This window comes from Carcharodon carcharias, chromosome 3 (genome assembly GCF_017639515.1).
Source record: "Carcharodon carcharias isolate sCarCar2 chromosome 3, sCarCar2.pri, whole genome shotgun sequence".
In the NCBI taxonomy this organism is placed as follows: Eukaryota; Metazoa; Chordata; class Chondrichthyes; order Lamniformes; family Lamnidae; genus Carcharodon; species Carcharodon carcharias.
Window position 1 is genome coordinate 130,739,474 of NC_054469.1, and position 15,194 is coordinate 130,754,667.

General features: G+C 41.8%; 1 protein-coding gene across 1 annotated transcript in view; it reads left to right on the forward strand.

Moving 5' to 3' along the window:
• LOC121275947 (histone deacetylase 9-like) overlaps positions 1-15,194 on the forward strand; it is a 636,654-nt gene that overhangs the window by 136,300 nt on the left and 485,160 nt on the right. The window contains exons 4-5 of the mRNA XM_041183848.1: positions 884-1,007; positions 3,541-3,662. Coding sequence (XP_041039782.1) covers positions 884-1,007; positions 3,541-3,662 — 246 coding nt within the window. The remainder of the gene's footprint in view (positions 1-883; positions 1,008-3,540; positions 3,663-15,194) is intronic.

Genomic DNA, 15,194 nt, shown 5'->3' on the forward strand with positions numbered 1-15,194 from the left:
TCAAGAAAAATTGGTTAATGAGCAATTGAGCTTCTTAACAAACCAATTGACCCAAATATTACGCTGCCCTTGCCTGAATACTGTTGGCATGGGAAGGTGGGCGAAATTCAAAAGGCCGTCTTTTAAATAACTTGGTTGAAAAGGTGCGAAGGAAGGGAAGGGCACGTCATTCCAGAGTGTTCTGTGTGCAGTGGAAACAAATCCCGACATGATACTCCTCCCCGCAATGTGACTCCCTGCCTGGCCCCTAAAACCTGCCCCCCAACTCCTTGCCCCTCTCTTACGGCTCCTGATCCCTTTCCGCCCTAAAAGCTTTAGACTAACCTTAGTCTGGGTGCTCTGGGATCCATTGCTCTGTTTTCCCTTGGCCCGTTTGCTGTCCTAGCAGTGCTCACTATTCAGTTCTGGCACTGCTGGGACTACTAGAACTGGTTAATCTGTTGGTTAATTGGATTGGCCAGCAGCTCTCGAAGGTGGGACTTCCTCCCACTGAGGGGTGGAAGTTCCACTCTCAGGTAGCTAAGGCTACCTGCTGCATGTTATTTTTGTGTATGCAGCCTTTTTTTATGATGGTAACATGGGGGTGAGCAATATGTCTGCCGAACTACCCCCACCTCCCCCCGCCGCCATAAAATTCAGCCCAATGAGTTTGAGATGTCATCTAATGTTGAGACAGGTTAACTAATTGTTTATTATTTAATGTCTATGGTGTAACCTATTAGTATCTTAGCTAGCTATTGACTATAAGCCTTTTATTAAGCCTCTGTGAAAATACCATGCTTTAAACCATATTTTAGAATAATTTCTGTCCTGAAACCTTTCTGTTAAAAAGTGGCTAAAAGACCTCAAAATGTGGCAATTACTAAATAATATATATTTTCAGGTGCTGTGGCCAGTAGTGAGGTCAAACAGAAACTTCAGGAGTTCCTGTTGAGCAAATCAGCAAAAGAGTCTGCATCAAGTGGACAGAACCATTCCTTCCCCCAACATCCCAAACACTGGTATAAGTAAGTGTCATCGTCCTATTAATAGCATTTATATTTTTGAAGAAAAACTGCTACTTTGATTAAGTTACAATGTTCAGAATTGAGGTTACATTTGTAAACCCTAGGAAAGGTGTTGGCTTCCGCTTCAGTTGTTTCATAATTATAACTTTCCATGCTCTAAGGAGGACTAATATAGGTGAAAACAAGACTGGTCTCACTGGACAAGTTGGTGGGAGGTTCAAGTGGTTATTTTAATGAAATGAAAGATAAAACTCCACTATAAAGTGGAGTTTCATCATCCACGAAAAAAGCAAGAAAGAACTTGTATTTACACCGTGCTTTATTACATTTCTCAAGATGTCCCAGAATGTTTCACGTGCAGTGAATTACTTGCCGGTGATATGTAGTTGAATGTGGTAGTTATTCTGAACATGGCAAATTCCCACAAATTAATATGAAATGAATGTTGAGTGAATCTGCTTCAGATAGTTGTTGAGGGGTGTTGACTGGGGCAACTCCTGTTCTTTGAATAGTGCCACAGGATCTTTAATATCTGTTCAAACAGGCAAACAGTATCTTTAGCAAAGCAACATTCTTCAGTATTGCAGTAAGATGACTTTGGGTGTGATTTGAAGTTAATAAGTTAATGATTTAAAAATATGAGTGCTAAAAATTGTACCAGGCTGGTGCTTACTCCCTATTCCAATATCTGAATTGTAGCCCTAGTTCCACTAGAGTTATTGTTGCCATAATAAAAAATACATATTCCTTGCAGGTAATTATAAAGAATATGACAGGCTAAGGGTCATATTGACTTGTGTATTACTTTGATACAGCCAATGGTTTATCTTTGAAGTTCAGTTAATGTTGCTACGGCCAGTTTGTGCACAGGACATTCTGTTTGATTGCTTGATCTGATAATCTGTTTTTAGTGACGTTGGTTTTAACGTCTCATTTGAAAGATAGCAGGATAAATTTTAACCACAAAACGGGTGTGTTGAGGTTGGTGAGATATTAAAACTTTGAAAATCTGAAACTTGATCCATCCACTCTTGGATTTAATGGAGGCAGAACAAAGGGCCTTGGAAAACCTAACAGTCAAAGGACACTTTGGGGAGAAGGTCAGTACTTCCCTCCAGGCTCCCAGCCATTAGACATGAATCTTCACTCCCCATAGAAACTCCTACTCCTTTGGCTCAGTGATCAGATCCTCTCCAGGGTTAGGGAGCAATCACAGCCCCATCCTGGTTTGGGAATCCCCTAGCATTGGAAGTAGGACCGCCCCGGCCTGGGTCACAAGCCTCCTCACTCTCCCACGCACAGCAGCGGTGACATGCTTGTAACTGCGGCCTCCTCGAGAATGTTTCCCAACTGACTGGAAGAAAAGATAGGAGAAAGGGGGGTGCTAATTGGCTGTCAAGTTAACTCTGATTGGCTGAGGTGTTGCCATGGAGGAAGTAATGGGGAACTATGTAGACTCCCCATGCTTCTAGGTAATTCAAAAGATTCTACCATTAGATGTGATTCTGCAATTGGACAGCACTGTTGAACAATCCTAGATGTGATAATAGCTATTCTAATAGTTAATTTAAGGTAATCAGCCGAGCTCATAATATGGCTCATTTAGAATATAGCTCATGCTGTAAGTGACATACATTCACATACAGGGATCCATTGTTTGCAAACAAAAATAATATGTTCAAGCCGTGCGTCTTCTTTGAATTACCTGGAAGCATGGGAGTAGATAGTTCCCCATTGCTTTCTCTATGGCAATGCCTTAGCTAATCAGAGCCGACTTGCCAACTAATCAGCGCATCTTTTTCTCCAATCAATTGTGATTGTTTGAAATTTGGCATTCTTGTATTTGTCCTGAATGGTGCAAGATCAAAAGCTATATCTCTTTTCAGCAATATTGAAGTTCTGGACAAATGAATGTTGAAGTTAGAATAGTTCTTTTCACATCGAGACTATTGGAATATGGAATAATTTACCACAAGTGGCTGTGGACACAAAAGAACATAAAATATGGGGAAATCATAATGAAATGGAATCTGAGTAGATTATTTCACTTGAGCTAGCATTAGCACACGCCCATGCTGAATGTTTCTGTTCTCTACTGTAATGTCTGCACGTCCTTTTCTGATGCTGAACCAACCAACCATGAACCAGTCAGGGGCTTTGGACAGGAGAATTTTGACAAAGTGATAGGAATGCCAAAAAAAAAATTGTCAATTGTGTAGAAAGTTGATGTTTTCAAAATTGGAAAAGAGTTACAATTAATTTTCAATTCAGCCACCATCTGTTTAACAGAGTTGGAATGTCAAAAAGTAGGAGGGAAACAGCAAAAGCTTATGGAAAACAGAAAATAGTAATGTAAAAAGAAATCTTGGACAGATCTGATTCAGGATAATTCAGCCAGTTGAACACAAATATGAACGATTGACATAGAAAAGCTCACTTAAATTAGTTGAAATGCAGGCCATCTGCAAAGTGTTGCCATTTTATTGTATAGTCCATATAATGGTTAATTCACTATTCTTTGTTCCTGTGCCAGGGGGGCCCACCATGCTTCACTGGACCAGAGTTCACCACCACAGAGTGGAACTTCTCCATCATATAAGCAGTCATTACCGGGAGTTAATGACACAAAGGATGATTTTCCCCTGCGGAAAACTGGTGAGTCAAGATCCATGTTTACTCCTTTAGCTGTAAAAGCCTTTTGAACCTGCAATGACTTAATAAGAATGACCCAATTAATTTTACATCAGGACAATAGTACACTCACAGGATGATTCTGCTTGTATCGTGAAATCTGCAGCCAAATATTTAACTGAATATGTGAAGTAAAGCCTTTTGTGATCTTTTTAATATTTAAGCTGGTCCTTTACTGTCAACATTTACCTGAGTTTGTTTTCTAGTAAACAACTTATTCATACCAGGAATAGGAAATGGTGGAAACTTTCAGTAGGCCTGACAGCATCTGTCAGGACAAAACTTTGTGGGCATACACCCTTTGCCTGAAGAAGGATCCATACCAAAATCATTTGCCTTATTCCCTCCACTGTTGCTTGCTGACCTGCTGAGTGTTTCTGATGGTTTCCGTTTTTGTTTCTGATTTCATGTGGCTATAGTGTTTTGTTTTTTACTCTTAGCACTTCAGGGAAAACTACAATCTACTGGATTGTCAAATAATTCTATCAGTTCTAAAGGACTTTCCTGTTCTCTTAGTAGTGCTTCCCAGTCGCATTGTATTTTAAAAATGTTTTATGTTCTAAAACTGATGAAGGGATATTTTGTATACAATGCTCCTAAGTGGCTTCAGGGATCAAATAGTTCTCTAGAGGCAACATCACCATTCATGGTGTCACATGAGAGGAAGTTTTATTAAAAATGACTGTCCTCAGACTGCCTTTAACCAGTATTGAGCACAGCAGCAAATATGAGTTACTCCTTTTATGACGTTGAGGGATTATGGGACAGTTCAGTTTAACATTCTTCTTCAGCACGAGTTCACATTTACTCAAATAATATTCATCCCAAGTTCTGTGGTTCTTTTAAGTCATTTTTTTATCAAAAGTACACTATGTGATAAACAAATAAATAAAATTGATTTCACAGATCCCCCAATTATTCTACATGGTGTGGTAATCAGCCCTTTCGACTAAGAGTGTTTCAGGTTAAACCTCTACTTAATGCAATTAGCTGATTTTAGTCTGGCAGCTTTGGATCAGCCAATTCTCCATCTTCTGATCATTATCTAAAGACAGGACAGGAGAATGCATTTACAGTCTTGCTCCAAGTAGCCCACAGAGGAAATCTCTCCTGCAGGTCATAGACCAGGCTTTGGTGTCATGGATCCCACCAGTTACCGAACTTGAATTGCACACATGCCACAAGGGACTGAATTTTAAGCAACCCCCCAGGGCTAGTTTGGCAGCTAGGCGTAAAATTGGGTGCAATGTCATGGGCCCAATTAATGGCCATTTAAGGGCTTCTTCCCTCCCTTACTGCAATCTTTCCCACAGAGGGCAGAGACCAGTGTCGAGCGTGAAGCCTGAAAACTTACACTGCTTGGGCTGGTGACAGGCAAGGGCGGGGGTACCTCATTTACAGACTACCAGGCCTATCACAGTCTCCACCCCACCCCCAGCAAAGTCTTCTCCTGCACTACCCCTGCATTTCTCAACCCCCCCACCCCCGCCGTGGCCTGTCCAACCTGGCTTCCCCTCATCTCTTGTCCCCATTCTGGGGTCTGCAAGCCTGCCCCAGAGGTAACACCCCAACCTCCACATACACACTTGCCTTTGCATTTGGTTCCAGCAGCAATTGCCATTGGGGACTGAGTACAGTCCCAGCAGTGGCCACTGCTCCTGGGGGCATTAATGGGACCAGAGAGCTGCTGGCCATTTGTTTGGCCAGCAGCTCTCAGACCAAGGTGGGATTTCCTCCCTAGATGGGGTCAGAATGCCTGTCTCAAGCTAATTAATGGCTTACCGGCTGTTAGAATGGCTGTGGGACAAGCCAGCAGAATGGGGGTGGGCCTGGCCACAACAGGGGTGGAAGCGGCAGAGATCCCACCCCGGCGTAAAACCTTGGCCAACATATAAAAAGCAAGATCCCTGCAACCATTGTAATAATGCTGCAGCTAAAATAAATAACATTTCCTTCTAAGTTATCTTTTTTCTACATACAGGAGCAACCTTTAAATGTACTGAAGGATTTTGACTGATCGCCTTGATTTTTTAAAAGTGATCTAATGAAGTTAGGGACAGTTTTATAAGATAAACTGTAACCTCATCCTCCTTTGGGAGTTGATTATCTTGTGATAACAACTAATGGGGTAATTTTGACTTTGATAATGGCAATGAAAATCAAGACAGATGTGTAACAAGCAGCTGAATCAATATTGCCTGTTTACACTATCACCCAAAGTCAAAATTACTCCCAAAAAGTGCTCTAGTGATTTTCTCATAAGCATTTAAAAAATAAATGGAAAAGATGAGGTGGAGATCCAATACTTTTTTGAAAGAATTTAAATTTATATAGACCCAAACCAAATCTCTCAAGACCTCTGAATGTATTGCACATACAATAAATTGCTATGAAAATGTGGCACCTATTTTATATAAAGCAATGTCTCATCATTAACAATGAGGTTATTGGCCAATTAATCTGTTTTGTTTTAAATGATGTTATTTGAGGGATGAATGATGGCCAGGATACTGGGAGATTTCTCTGTTCTTCAAAAGTTGCTATAAAACCTTTAACGACCAACTGAGGAACAGACTGAAGCACTAGCAGACCAGGCCTCGATTGAATGCCTCATGTAAAAGATAGTGCCTTTGACAATTAGGTCACCATGCCTTAATACACTGGAGTGTCCACTCTATTTCTTGTGCTCAAGTCCTCCAGAGGTGAACATGCAACTAAGCCAAGCTGAGGTGGTGCTTTTTATGATGAATGATAGGATAATTTTGCATCTTAATGATCCAGGTGAAGGTCCTCACTTGCTGTGAATGCATTCTGGAAATAAAGGTGATTGAGACAAATTATTTTCTGGCCATTTAAGTGCTCAGAACATCATGTGCTGCACATGCCCCGATTTCAGTAACATATTCTTGATGGATGAGACTCCCTATTGGGAGCAGAAAGTTGGAAATTTAACCATAATCTTTCCATTCTATGAGTAAACCAAGTTTCGGCAGTGTTTGAATGTAATAAAAGTGATCACAATAATTGTGTGTAACCGCAGAGATTTTTCCATTTTAGTGATAGCGCTTTATAAGTTTATTATACTGCTTTAGGGTAAACGATAATTATTGGAAAAGAAAAACATTTAGAGTACCTTCCAATCTGATGGGTAATGAAGCATTGCATTTTAAAAATGGAATTATTTGTGTCATGTAATCATTTTCTTTTGTTGCCATTACTTAATCTGACAACTTCTGTACTGGAAAAAATTAACATCATAACATACCATATTGAATGTGAGTCAGTAACCATAAACAAGCATTTGCTATCCAGAAACTTATGGGGATCATTTTAAACACCAGTAACCCCCCAACCCCTCCACTCCCAAAATGAAGGATTTGGATTTGGTGAAAAATAAAAATATTTTAAATTTCAAATCCGATCCCAACCCATCCACTTCTGCTTTTAATGGAGGTACTTCTTTTTATTCTTTTTCCTGGGATGTGGATTTTGCTGGTAAGGTCAGCAATTCTTGCTCATCTCTAATTGCCCTTAAAAATGTGGTTGTGAACCACCTTTTTGAACTGCTGAAGTCTATCTGGTGTGGATACACCCAAAGTGCTGTGAGGAAGGGAGTTCCAGGAAGCTGAATCAGCGACAGTGAAGGAACACAATATAGTCTCAAGTCAGGATGGTGTGTGACTTGGAAGGGTTGGAGGTGGGGCAAACAATCCCTTCTTAGGAGGTAAGCAGATTGAAATATTTTTAAGGAGGTTTGTACCTTCATTTTAACAGGTTTTATTTTTAACTAATTTTGGCTGGGATTTTTCAAACTTGGGAATCCTGGCACATAAATGGAAGTGAGAAGGGCCTTAGCTTTAAAGTCAGGGAATTTACAGTACTGTCTGTGGGCCAAGAGGAGCAGTAGTGTTTCTCCAGGCCCAACAAGCTTACCTCTGTACACCCTATGAGCTCTGACCCTCCCCTTCACCCACCCTTTATGGTCTCTAATACATCATCCTGATTTCCAAATACTCGCACTGCCAGAACTCCAAGAAAATATTGGGGCTTAAGACTAACCAGTTTTTTTTTTGACTCGTCTTCATTTTCTCCCTTTGTTTTCAGTTTTTGTTGTGGGATTAGTTCATCTCCACAGTTTCCCCATTTACTTGTATTCCATCTTCACTTTCACACTCCTGCCCATACACATTCTCACTTATCCCAACATGCACTTTCCAGTAGAGGTTACTGGATAGTAATCAAGAGATGGAACTCTACTAGCTTTGCTTTCACCTCCCAGGGTTGCTGACAGCGATTTCGGTAGCCTAATGCCCCCCTAACCAGGAGACAAAGGAGTGATGGCATTTTCGATTCCCATCCAAACTGGGTGTGATCACTGGAGAAACTGGGCCACCTGCCTGAAGCCAACATTGGGAAGCCCCAATTATTTTCAGCCTCAGGGCTGAAAACTTGTGCAAGCTGTCTAATGGTCAATGAGCACCACTAAACAGTTTGCCACAACAGGAAATCAAATAGCTCCATGGATGAACCAAGTCAGATGGAATTAGAAAAAGGGAGAGGGGTGCACATTGGGTGGGGGAAGGGGAAACACTGCATCTGGAGTGAGTCACAGTATTTTTCTTGGTTCAGGAGGAGCGTTACTGGTTGCAAGAAAACTCTGTGTTTTTCTGGTGTGGTCTGCAGCAGTCCCCATATGGACTGGTGGTTAGACAACTCACTGTCTAGTACAAAAGAGTGAACTGTGCATGACAATTCACCTTCTTCCCTTATTAACGTTAGTGCATTTTTCCTGCTGCTGCTGCCAATACAGGTCAAGCTCCAATCCATATCCAACCAGCCCTCACCAGGAAATCTCTAGGAAAGTCCTGGAAATTTCTGCAGCTCAACCCCACCCTCGCCTCCAGCTTTCTGTTCCCCAGATAACCCTTAATCTCTCTCACTTCGGGCATTCCCCCAATATACCCTTATTCTCTGCTCCCTTAAGTCCAAGGGATACAGACTGAAATATATCTGGCAGACAATTGGTTTAACCATTTATCATCAGATCTGGCTGGATCCTGCTCTCCTCTGACAAAACTGCTCACTATTCCAGGATTATCTTCCTTAACGTTGTCCTGCTCTGCTCCTGCCGCAGCTCATCTGCTGTTAACACCCTCATCCATGACCTTGTTACCTCGAGTCTTACCATTCTACATGGGGCTCCCATTCCTACCATTCTTTTTAATTCATTCATGGGATGTGGGCAAGGCCAGCATTTATTGCCATTCCTAATTGCACTTGAGAAGCTGATGAACTGCCTCCTTGAACTGTTGTAGTGCCATGTGGTACAGGTCCATCCACAGCACTGTAGGGAGGGAATTCCAGGATTTTGACCAGCCTCAGTGAAGGAATGACGATATATTTCCGAATCAGGATGGTATGTGATTTGGGGATGGGGGCTTGTAGGTGGTAGTGTTCCCATGTGCCTGTTGCCTTTGTTCTTCAAGGTGGTAGGGGCCACAGGTTTGGAAGATGCTGTCAAAAGCGAGTAGGCGAGTTGCTGCAGCGCAACTTGTTTATGATACACACTGTTACAATGGTGCATCGGTGGTGGAGGGAATGGGTGTATAAGGTAGTGAACAGGGTACCAATTGAATAGATTGCCCGGGATTGTGTTGAGCTTTGAGTGTTTTTGGAGCTGCACTCATCTGGGCAGGTATTCCATTATATTCCTAACTCGTGCCTTATAGATACTGGACAGGCTTTTGGGAATCTGGAGGTGAGTTATTTGTCGCGGAATTCACAGCCCCTGATCTGCTCTTGCAGCCACAGTATTTATGTATGTATTTATTTATATTACCCTCCACAAACTTGAGCTCAGGCAGAACTCTGCTGAACTCAGCTTATACCAAGTCCTTTTCACCCATCACTGACCTACATTGCCTCCCAATTGAAGCAACACCTCACTTTTAAAATTCTTATCTTTGTTTTCAAAACATTTCATGGCTTCCTTGCTCCCTATTTCTGTTACCCCCTCCAGATCTCTGTGCTCCTCCATTTTGGGACTCTTGCGCATCGTTTATCTTAATTGTTCCACCATTGACAGCCATGCCTTCAGTTGCCTCGGCTCTAGACTCTGGAATTCCCTTTCGAATCTTCTCTGTCTCTCTACCTCACTTTCTTCCTTTCAGGCACTCCTTAAAACCTACCTCCTTGAGCAAACATTGGTCACTTTCTTAAGTAATTTGGAGTCATATATTGTGTTTAATAACTGTGTTAAAAAAACTATGTAAATGCAGGCTCTTGTTATAAAAAGGGAACCAAAGAACCGTGGGCTGCCTGACCAATTTGAAAGTTGCCCTATCGTTTTCAAGAGTCAAACTGATGTGGCAGGATAATAAAATGTTGCCTTCATAATTAGTCAAAATCGTCAGTCAAATTAGAAATCGAAATTGGCAGGGTCCACTTCCGGCAAATTGACAAGTAATTCACACACCTGCAGGAGAAAGAAAAAAGCTAGGGTTCAAGCCCTCTTGATGAGACAATTGTAAAGATCATGAACTGCTAATTGTAAGCAGGGAACAATGTGGTAATCAATATTAACTGTTTCAATAACTTGGGTAGACTTGGAATCTGCTGCACTTTATTCATCACTATGGCTAGCTCAGTCTTAAATGACATGTGCATCTGCTTAATTTAATTATTTTGTTTTAACAGGGGCTGCCTTCAGGTAATTGATATGAAGAGGGATGAATCATTTCCTTCTGGAATCTGCAAACCACTTTGTGTATTCCACACCTTCCACCATGCAGACACAGTACCCTGTTTAAAAATTGGCACCATACAATAACAACAACATGCATTTAACTAGCACCTTCAGCATAGCAACACATCTCAAGAAGCACAGAAATCTTGGAGCGTTGAGGGGTTGAGAAAGGTACAGAGACGGGGAGGGATGAGGTCATGGAAAGATTTGAAAACCAGGATGAGTGCTTTAAAACTGAGGCACTGATGGACCGTGAGTCAAAGTAGATTAGCGAACACTGGGGTTATGGGTGTACAGGACTTGTCTGAGTTAGGATACAGGCATCAGAATCTTGGATAAGTGCAAAATTAAGGTGGGTGGAAACTAGGAGGTTGGCCAGCAGTGCATTGGACTAATCAAATCTAGAGGTAACAGTGACTTGGATGTCTGTTATAACAGCAATTGAGTTGAGGCGAGGGCGGAATCAGGTGATGTTATGGAGGTGGAAGTAAATGCTCTTGATGATGAAGCGGACATGTGGTCAGAAGATCATCTCTGGGTCAAATATGACACCAAGGTTGTAAATAGTCTGATGCAGCCTCAGATATTTGCCAGCGAGAGGGCTGGAGTCAGCTAGGGAATGGAGTTTGGAGTAGGGACTGAAGAAAATGGCTTCAGTCTTCCCAATATTTATTGGGAAGAAATTTCTGCTTATCCAGAGCTGGATGTTGGACAAGCAACTGTGACAAACCAGATAGTGGAAGAGGTGTGAGAAGTTGTGTTCAGCTTGAGCTGGGTCTCGGCAGCGTACATGTGGAACTGTTGCGTTTGGGTGATGATATCGAGATACACCATGTAGATAAGAAATAGAAGGGAGCCAAGGATAGTTCCTTGGGGGACTCTATAAGTTATATTGCAGGTGATTTCCTGATAATGAATGGAAAGATAAATTGGCAAATGGATAAAACTGGAACGAGCTGCAAATTTCCAATAATGAATATGTGTAAAGATAAGTTTGTCTATTCCACGTTTCCTATGAAGAGCTGTGCTTAAAAGAAGTCCAGGCAAGACAATTAGGGCTGCAACAAATTAATGTCATCTCCAATCTGTAATTCCATCAAGACCAGTTCATAAGGATAATACTGATATGCATTTTATTAAGTGTACTAAGCACTTAGCCCATAAAATAACTATTCTTAGGAACTGAAAACATTGTCTGCATCGACCCACAGTTAGAAATTTGGAACAAGAGGCGTATTTGATCCATTAGGGTGAATGTTAGCCCCTAAAAAATAAATGGATTAGGGTTGACTGAAATGCAAAAATTCCTGAAACCCCAAATCTGACCCCAACATACGAACATATGAGCAAGGAGCAGGAGTAGGCCATTCAGCCCCTCATGCCTGCTCCACCATTTAACAAGGTCATGGCTGATCTGGTAGTAAACTGAAATCTTATCCCACGAACTCCTGACAACCTATCACCACCTTACTTACTAAGAATCTATCCACCTCTGCCTTAAAAATATTCAAAGACTCTGCTTCCACCACCTTCTCAGGAAGAGAGTTCAAAGACTCATGACCCTGTGAGATAAAACATTTCGCCTCATCTCTGTTTTAAATGGGCGACCCCTTATTTTTAAACAGTGACCCCTAGTTCTAAATTCTCCATCAAGGGGAAACATCCTCTCCACATCCACCCTGTCAAAACCCCTCAGGATCTTAAAGGTTTCAAACAAGTCACTTCTTTACTCTTCTAAACTCCAGCAGATACAAGCCTGGTCTGTCCAACCTTTCCTCATAAGACAACCTGCCCATTCCAGGTATTGGTCTGGTAAACCTTCTCTGAACTGCTCCCAACATGCTTGCAACCCACCCACTTCTGGGAAAAATGCAGGTGGAATTAAGAGGAGATTGTGTGTGGGGAGGGGGTGGGCAGCCAGCCCTTTCCCAGGAGGTGAGTTGGTCATTTAAATATAATGAGGCTGGCAGCCTTAGATTTGAGCTATTTTCCAGCTTTAACCCTGTTCAGTTAGGCTGCCCAGGCCTCAAGAAACCTGACAGCTGAAGGGAGGCAAGGACACCTTCATGGAAAGTGTAAGTGCGCTTTCAGCAGTGCTTGTCAGCTTCCTTCAGATTTCTAAACTCACTTCTTCCCTGTAATCGGCTCGGATCTCCCGCTACGTCTGACATCACCCCCTACATTAAAAGAGCTCCCTTCCACCTACCAGGGGTCAGATACCCCCCAGGATCAAGGATTGGAGCCCCTCATGCTTTGATTAGCAATTGCAAGATCCTACCTGTGGCAGTGGCCTTCCATGGAGCACCGAAATATTGCCATGTCCCCACCCCAGTTCGGAAAACCTGCCTGTCAAAAGGAGATTGTCTCAGTTGCCACTTTTCAAAATCATTCAAAACCACTCCCCTCCCTGCCAGGCTGTCTCCCCACAGCCCGAATCTGCCTCAGCTTTAAATATTATATCTATTCTTCTTGTATATGATGCATTGGTATCTATACAGCTCAACTATCCCCTGAATCAAGCTTCTGGTATAAAGACATTTCTCCCAGTTCTCTCTTCACCCTCTTAGTGGCAATTTAACACCACAACCAGAGATAATAGTCTTCCCTGCTCACGCTGATAAGATCATTCACAATACTAAGAAATATGAAAATTGAATCTCCCTTTATTCTACTTTGTTTCAGTGGAAATAGTCCCAGTATCACAAATATCTCCACACAAATGTAAATTCTCATTCTGATAACTTTCTGATGAATCTATGCTTAATGTTCTCTATAGCTTTGATATCCTTTCTTTAATGGCGCATCACTTATATATTGAAACAATTAAGCAACTCATCGCATCACTGCGTAGAAATGATGCAAGTGACAGATTTAAGTCTAAATTTTTATATTGTAACTCCAATGTTAGAATTATACATATTTAAGTGATGTTGTAAATCAACACAGTTGTCTTGGATGATGACTGTGTAACCTGGGGCAACATTTGAAAATTAATTTCATAGCTGTCCACATGCCGTTTTTAAATAGTTCTGTGATTACATTAAACTAATACATATTTGTTTTTAAATCTATGTGGCACTGTGCTTTATATAAAAAGGTATTAGTACAATTTTATTAGGACTGTGTCATTTTTTGGAATTTTCTCTTCTCCCACTCCCAATCGAGCACAATCAGTGTGGAGGGGTGTTACCTAGAGTTGGGAAAATAGTCAACTTCTGTTGTAAAAGTTTGTGAGAATTGGAAAAACCTTCCTGATTCCAACCTCATTTTAGGAAAATTTTAATTCCCATCAGGGCCTTAAAATCACTTTAGAAGGAACAATGGGAATGTTTGTTCAAAATGGGAGGTTCACTGTGACAATTTGAGATAATGTGATCTCCTCTACAATCGCTGATAAAAAATGTCTGGGTGCGAAATTTTGTTCTGTAGCACCCAGTTTTTCTGCATTAGGTGGATCATTTTGCCTCTAAAATGGATTCCATGATGCACATGAACACTTCTGGTGCTAGCGGTCTCCAGTGCCATTTTAGTGAGATGTTAACGCATGCTAAGAAAACATATGCCGAAAATATGCAGAGTAGTCAGACTGTGACATCAGCCAGTGTGTAACACTGCTTGGATGCCAACTTGAGCTTGCACAGCTGAATATGCATCCATCAGCAGGAAGGGCCCCTCACGAGCACTAACTTTCAGGTTAGTTGCTGATTAATTTCTGCTGGCTCTTGTTGAATTAATGAAGTGTTTGATGGTTTCCAACATCATTTAAAGTTGTTGAAGTCTACAAGGTGTAGTTTGGCACATGCTGAAGGACCTTGCCCTGATTTAAAGGACATTGTTTAAACTACTTGCTCTCAAAAGTGGGCACTGTGGTTGCACCTCTCTTGGACTGTAGCATGACAGGGAAAATTAGGCAATATAGAGTAGGTCAAGTTGCTAGAAGAGAGGGGAGGAGGAGGGGGAAAGGGGCACTCAGTAAGAGGCCATATTACCCTCAGTGTTCAGAAAGCAATTCTTCAGCTTCAAGTTCAGCAAGAAACAGTGTGTTAGATGTTTTTGCTTCACTAAGGACATCCTCACTGAAAACTGCCACAACTGCAACCTCAGAGCAAGATGAGGATTCCATTGTCAGTGGCTGTGAAGATGACCTTGGCTATGAAATTTTCTGCATTGTGTTCTTTCCAGGTGGGAGCAGGCAACATTTGCAACATCTCCCAATTCAGCATCCAATGATTTATAAGGAAGGTCACTGAGGTTCTCTATTTGAAGAGAGTTGAATACATTTCATATTCTGTCTTGCCAAAGAGAAGCTGGCAAAACATTCATGTGGCTTCATGATGGTTATGTACTTCCTCCTTTATGCAGGGTGTGGTTGACTGCTCGTACATTGCTTTGTGGAAGCCGCATATCAGCTCTGAGATGTACTGCAAACGAACATCCAGCTGATGTGTAACCATACACACCATATCATGCAGGCTCCTGGCAGCATTCATGATGTCTTCGTTCTACAATGCCTTCTGCATTTGAATCACCCCTACAAACCAGAGGATGGCTACTGGACAACAAGGGCTATCCCTTGATCACATTGTTCATGACTCCAGAGTGCAACCCTCAGACATGTGCACAGCGTGTATATAATGAAAGCCATGCAATACTTGGGACAGTGCATGTTAAGAATCATTGTGATCTGCTTTATGCTGCCCAACTCCGCCATCATGAGGGCACAGTGCTTGCCATCAGTGATACAGCTTCCA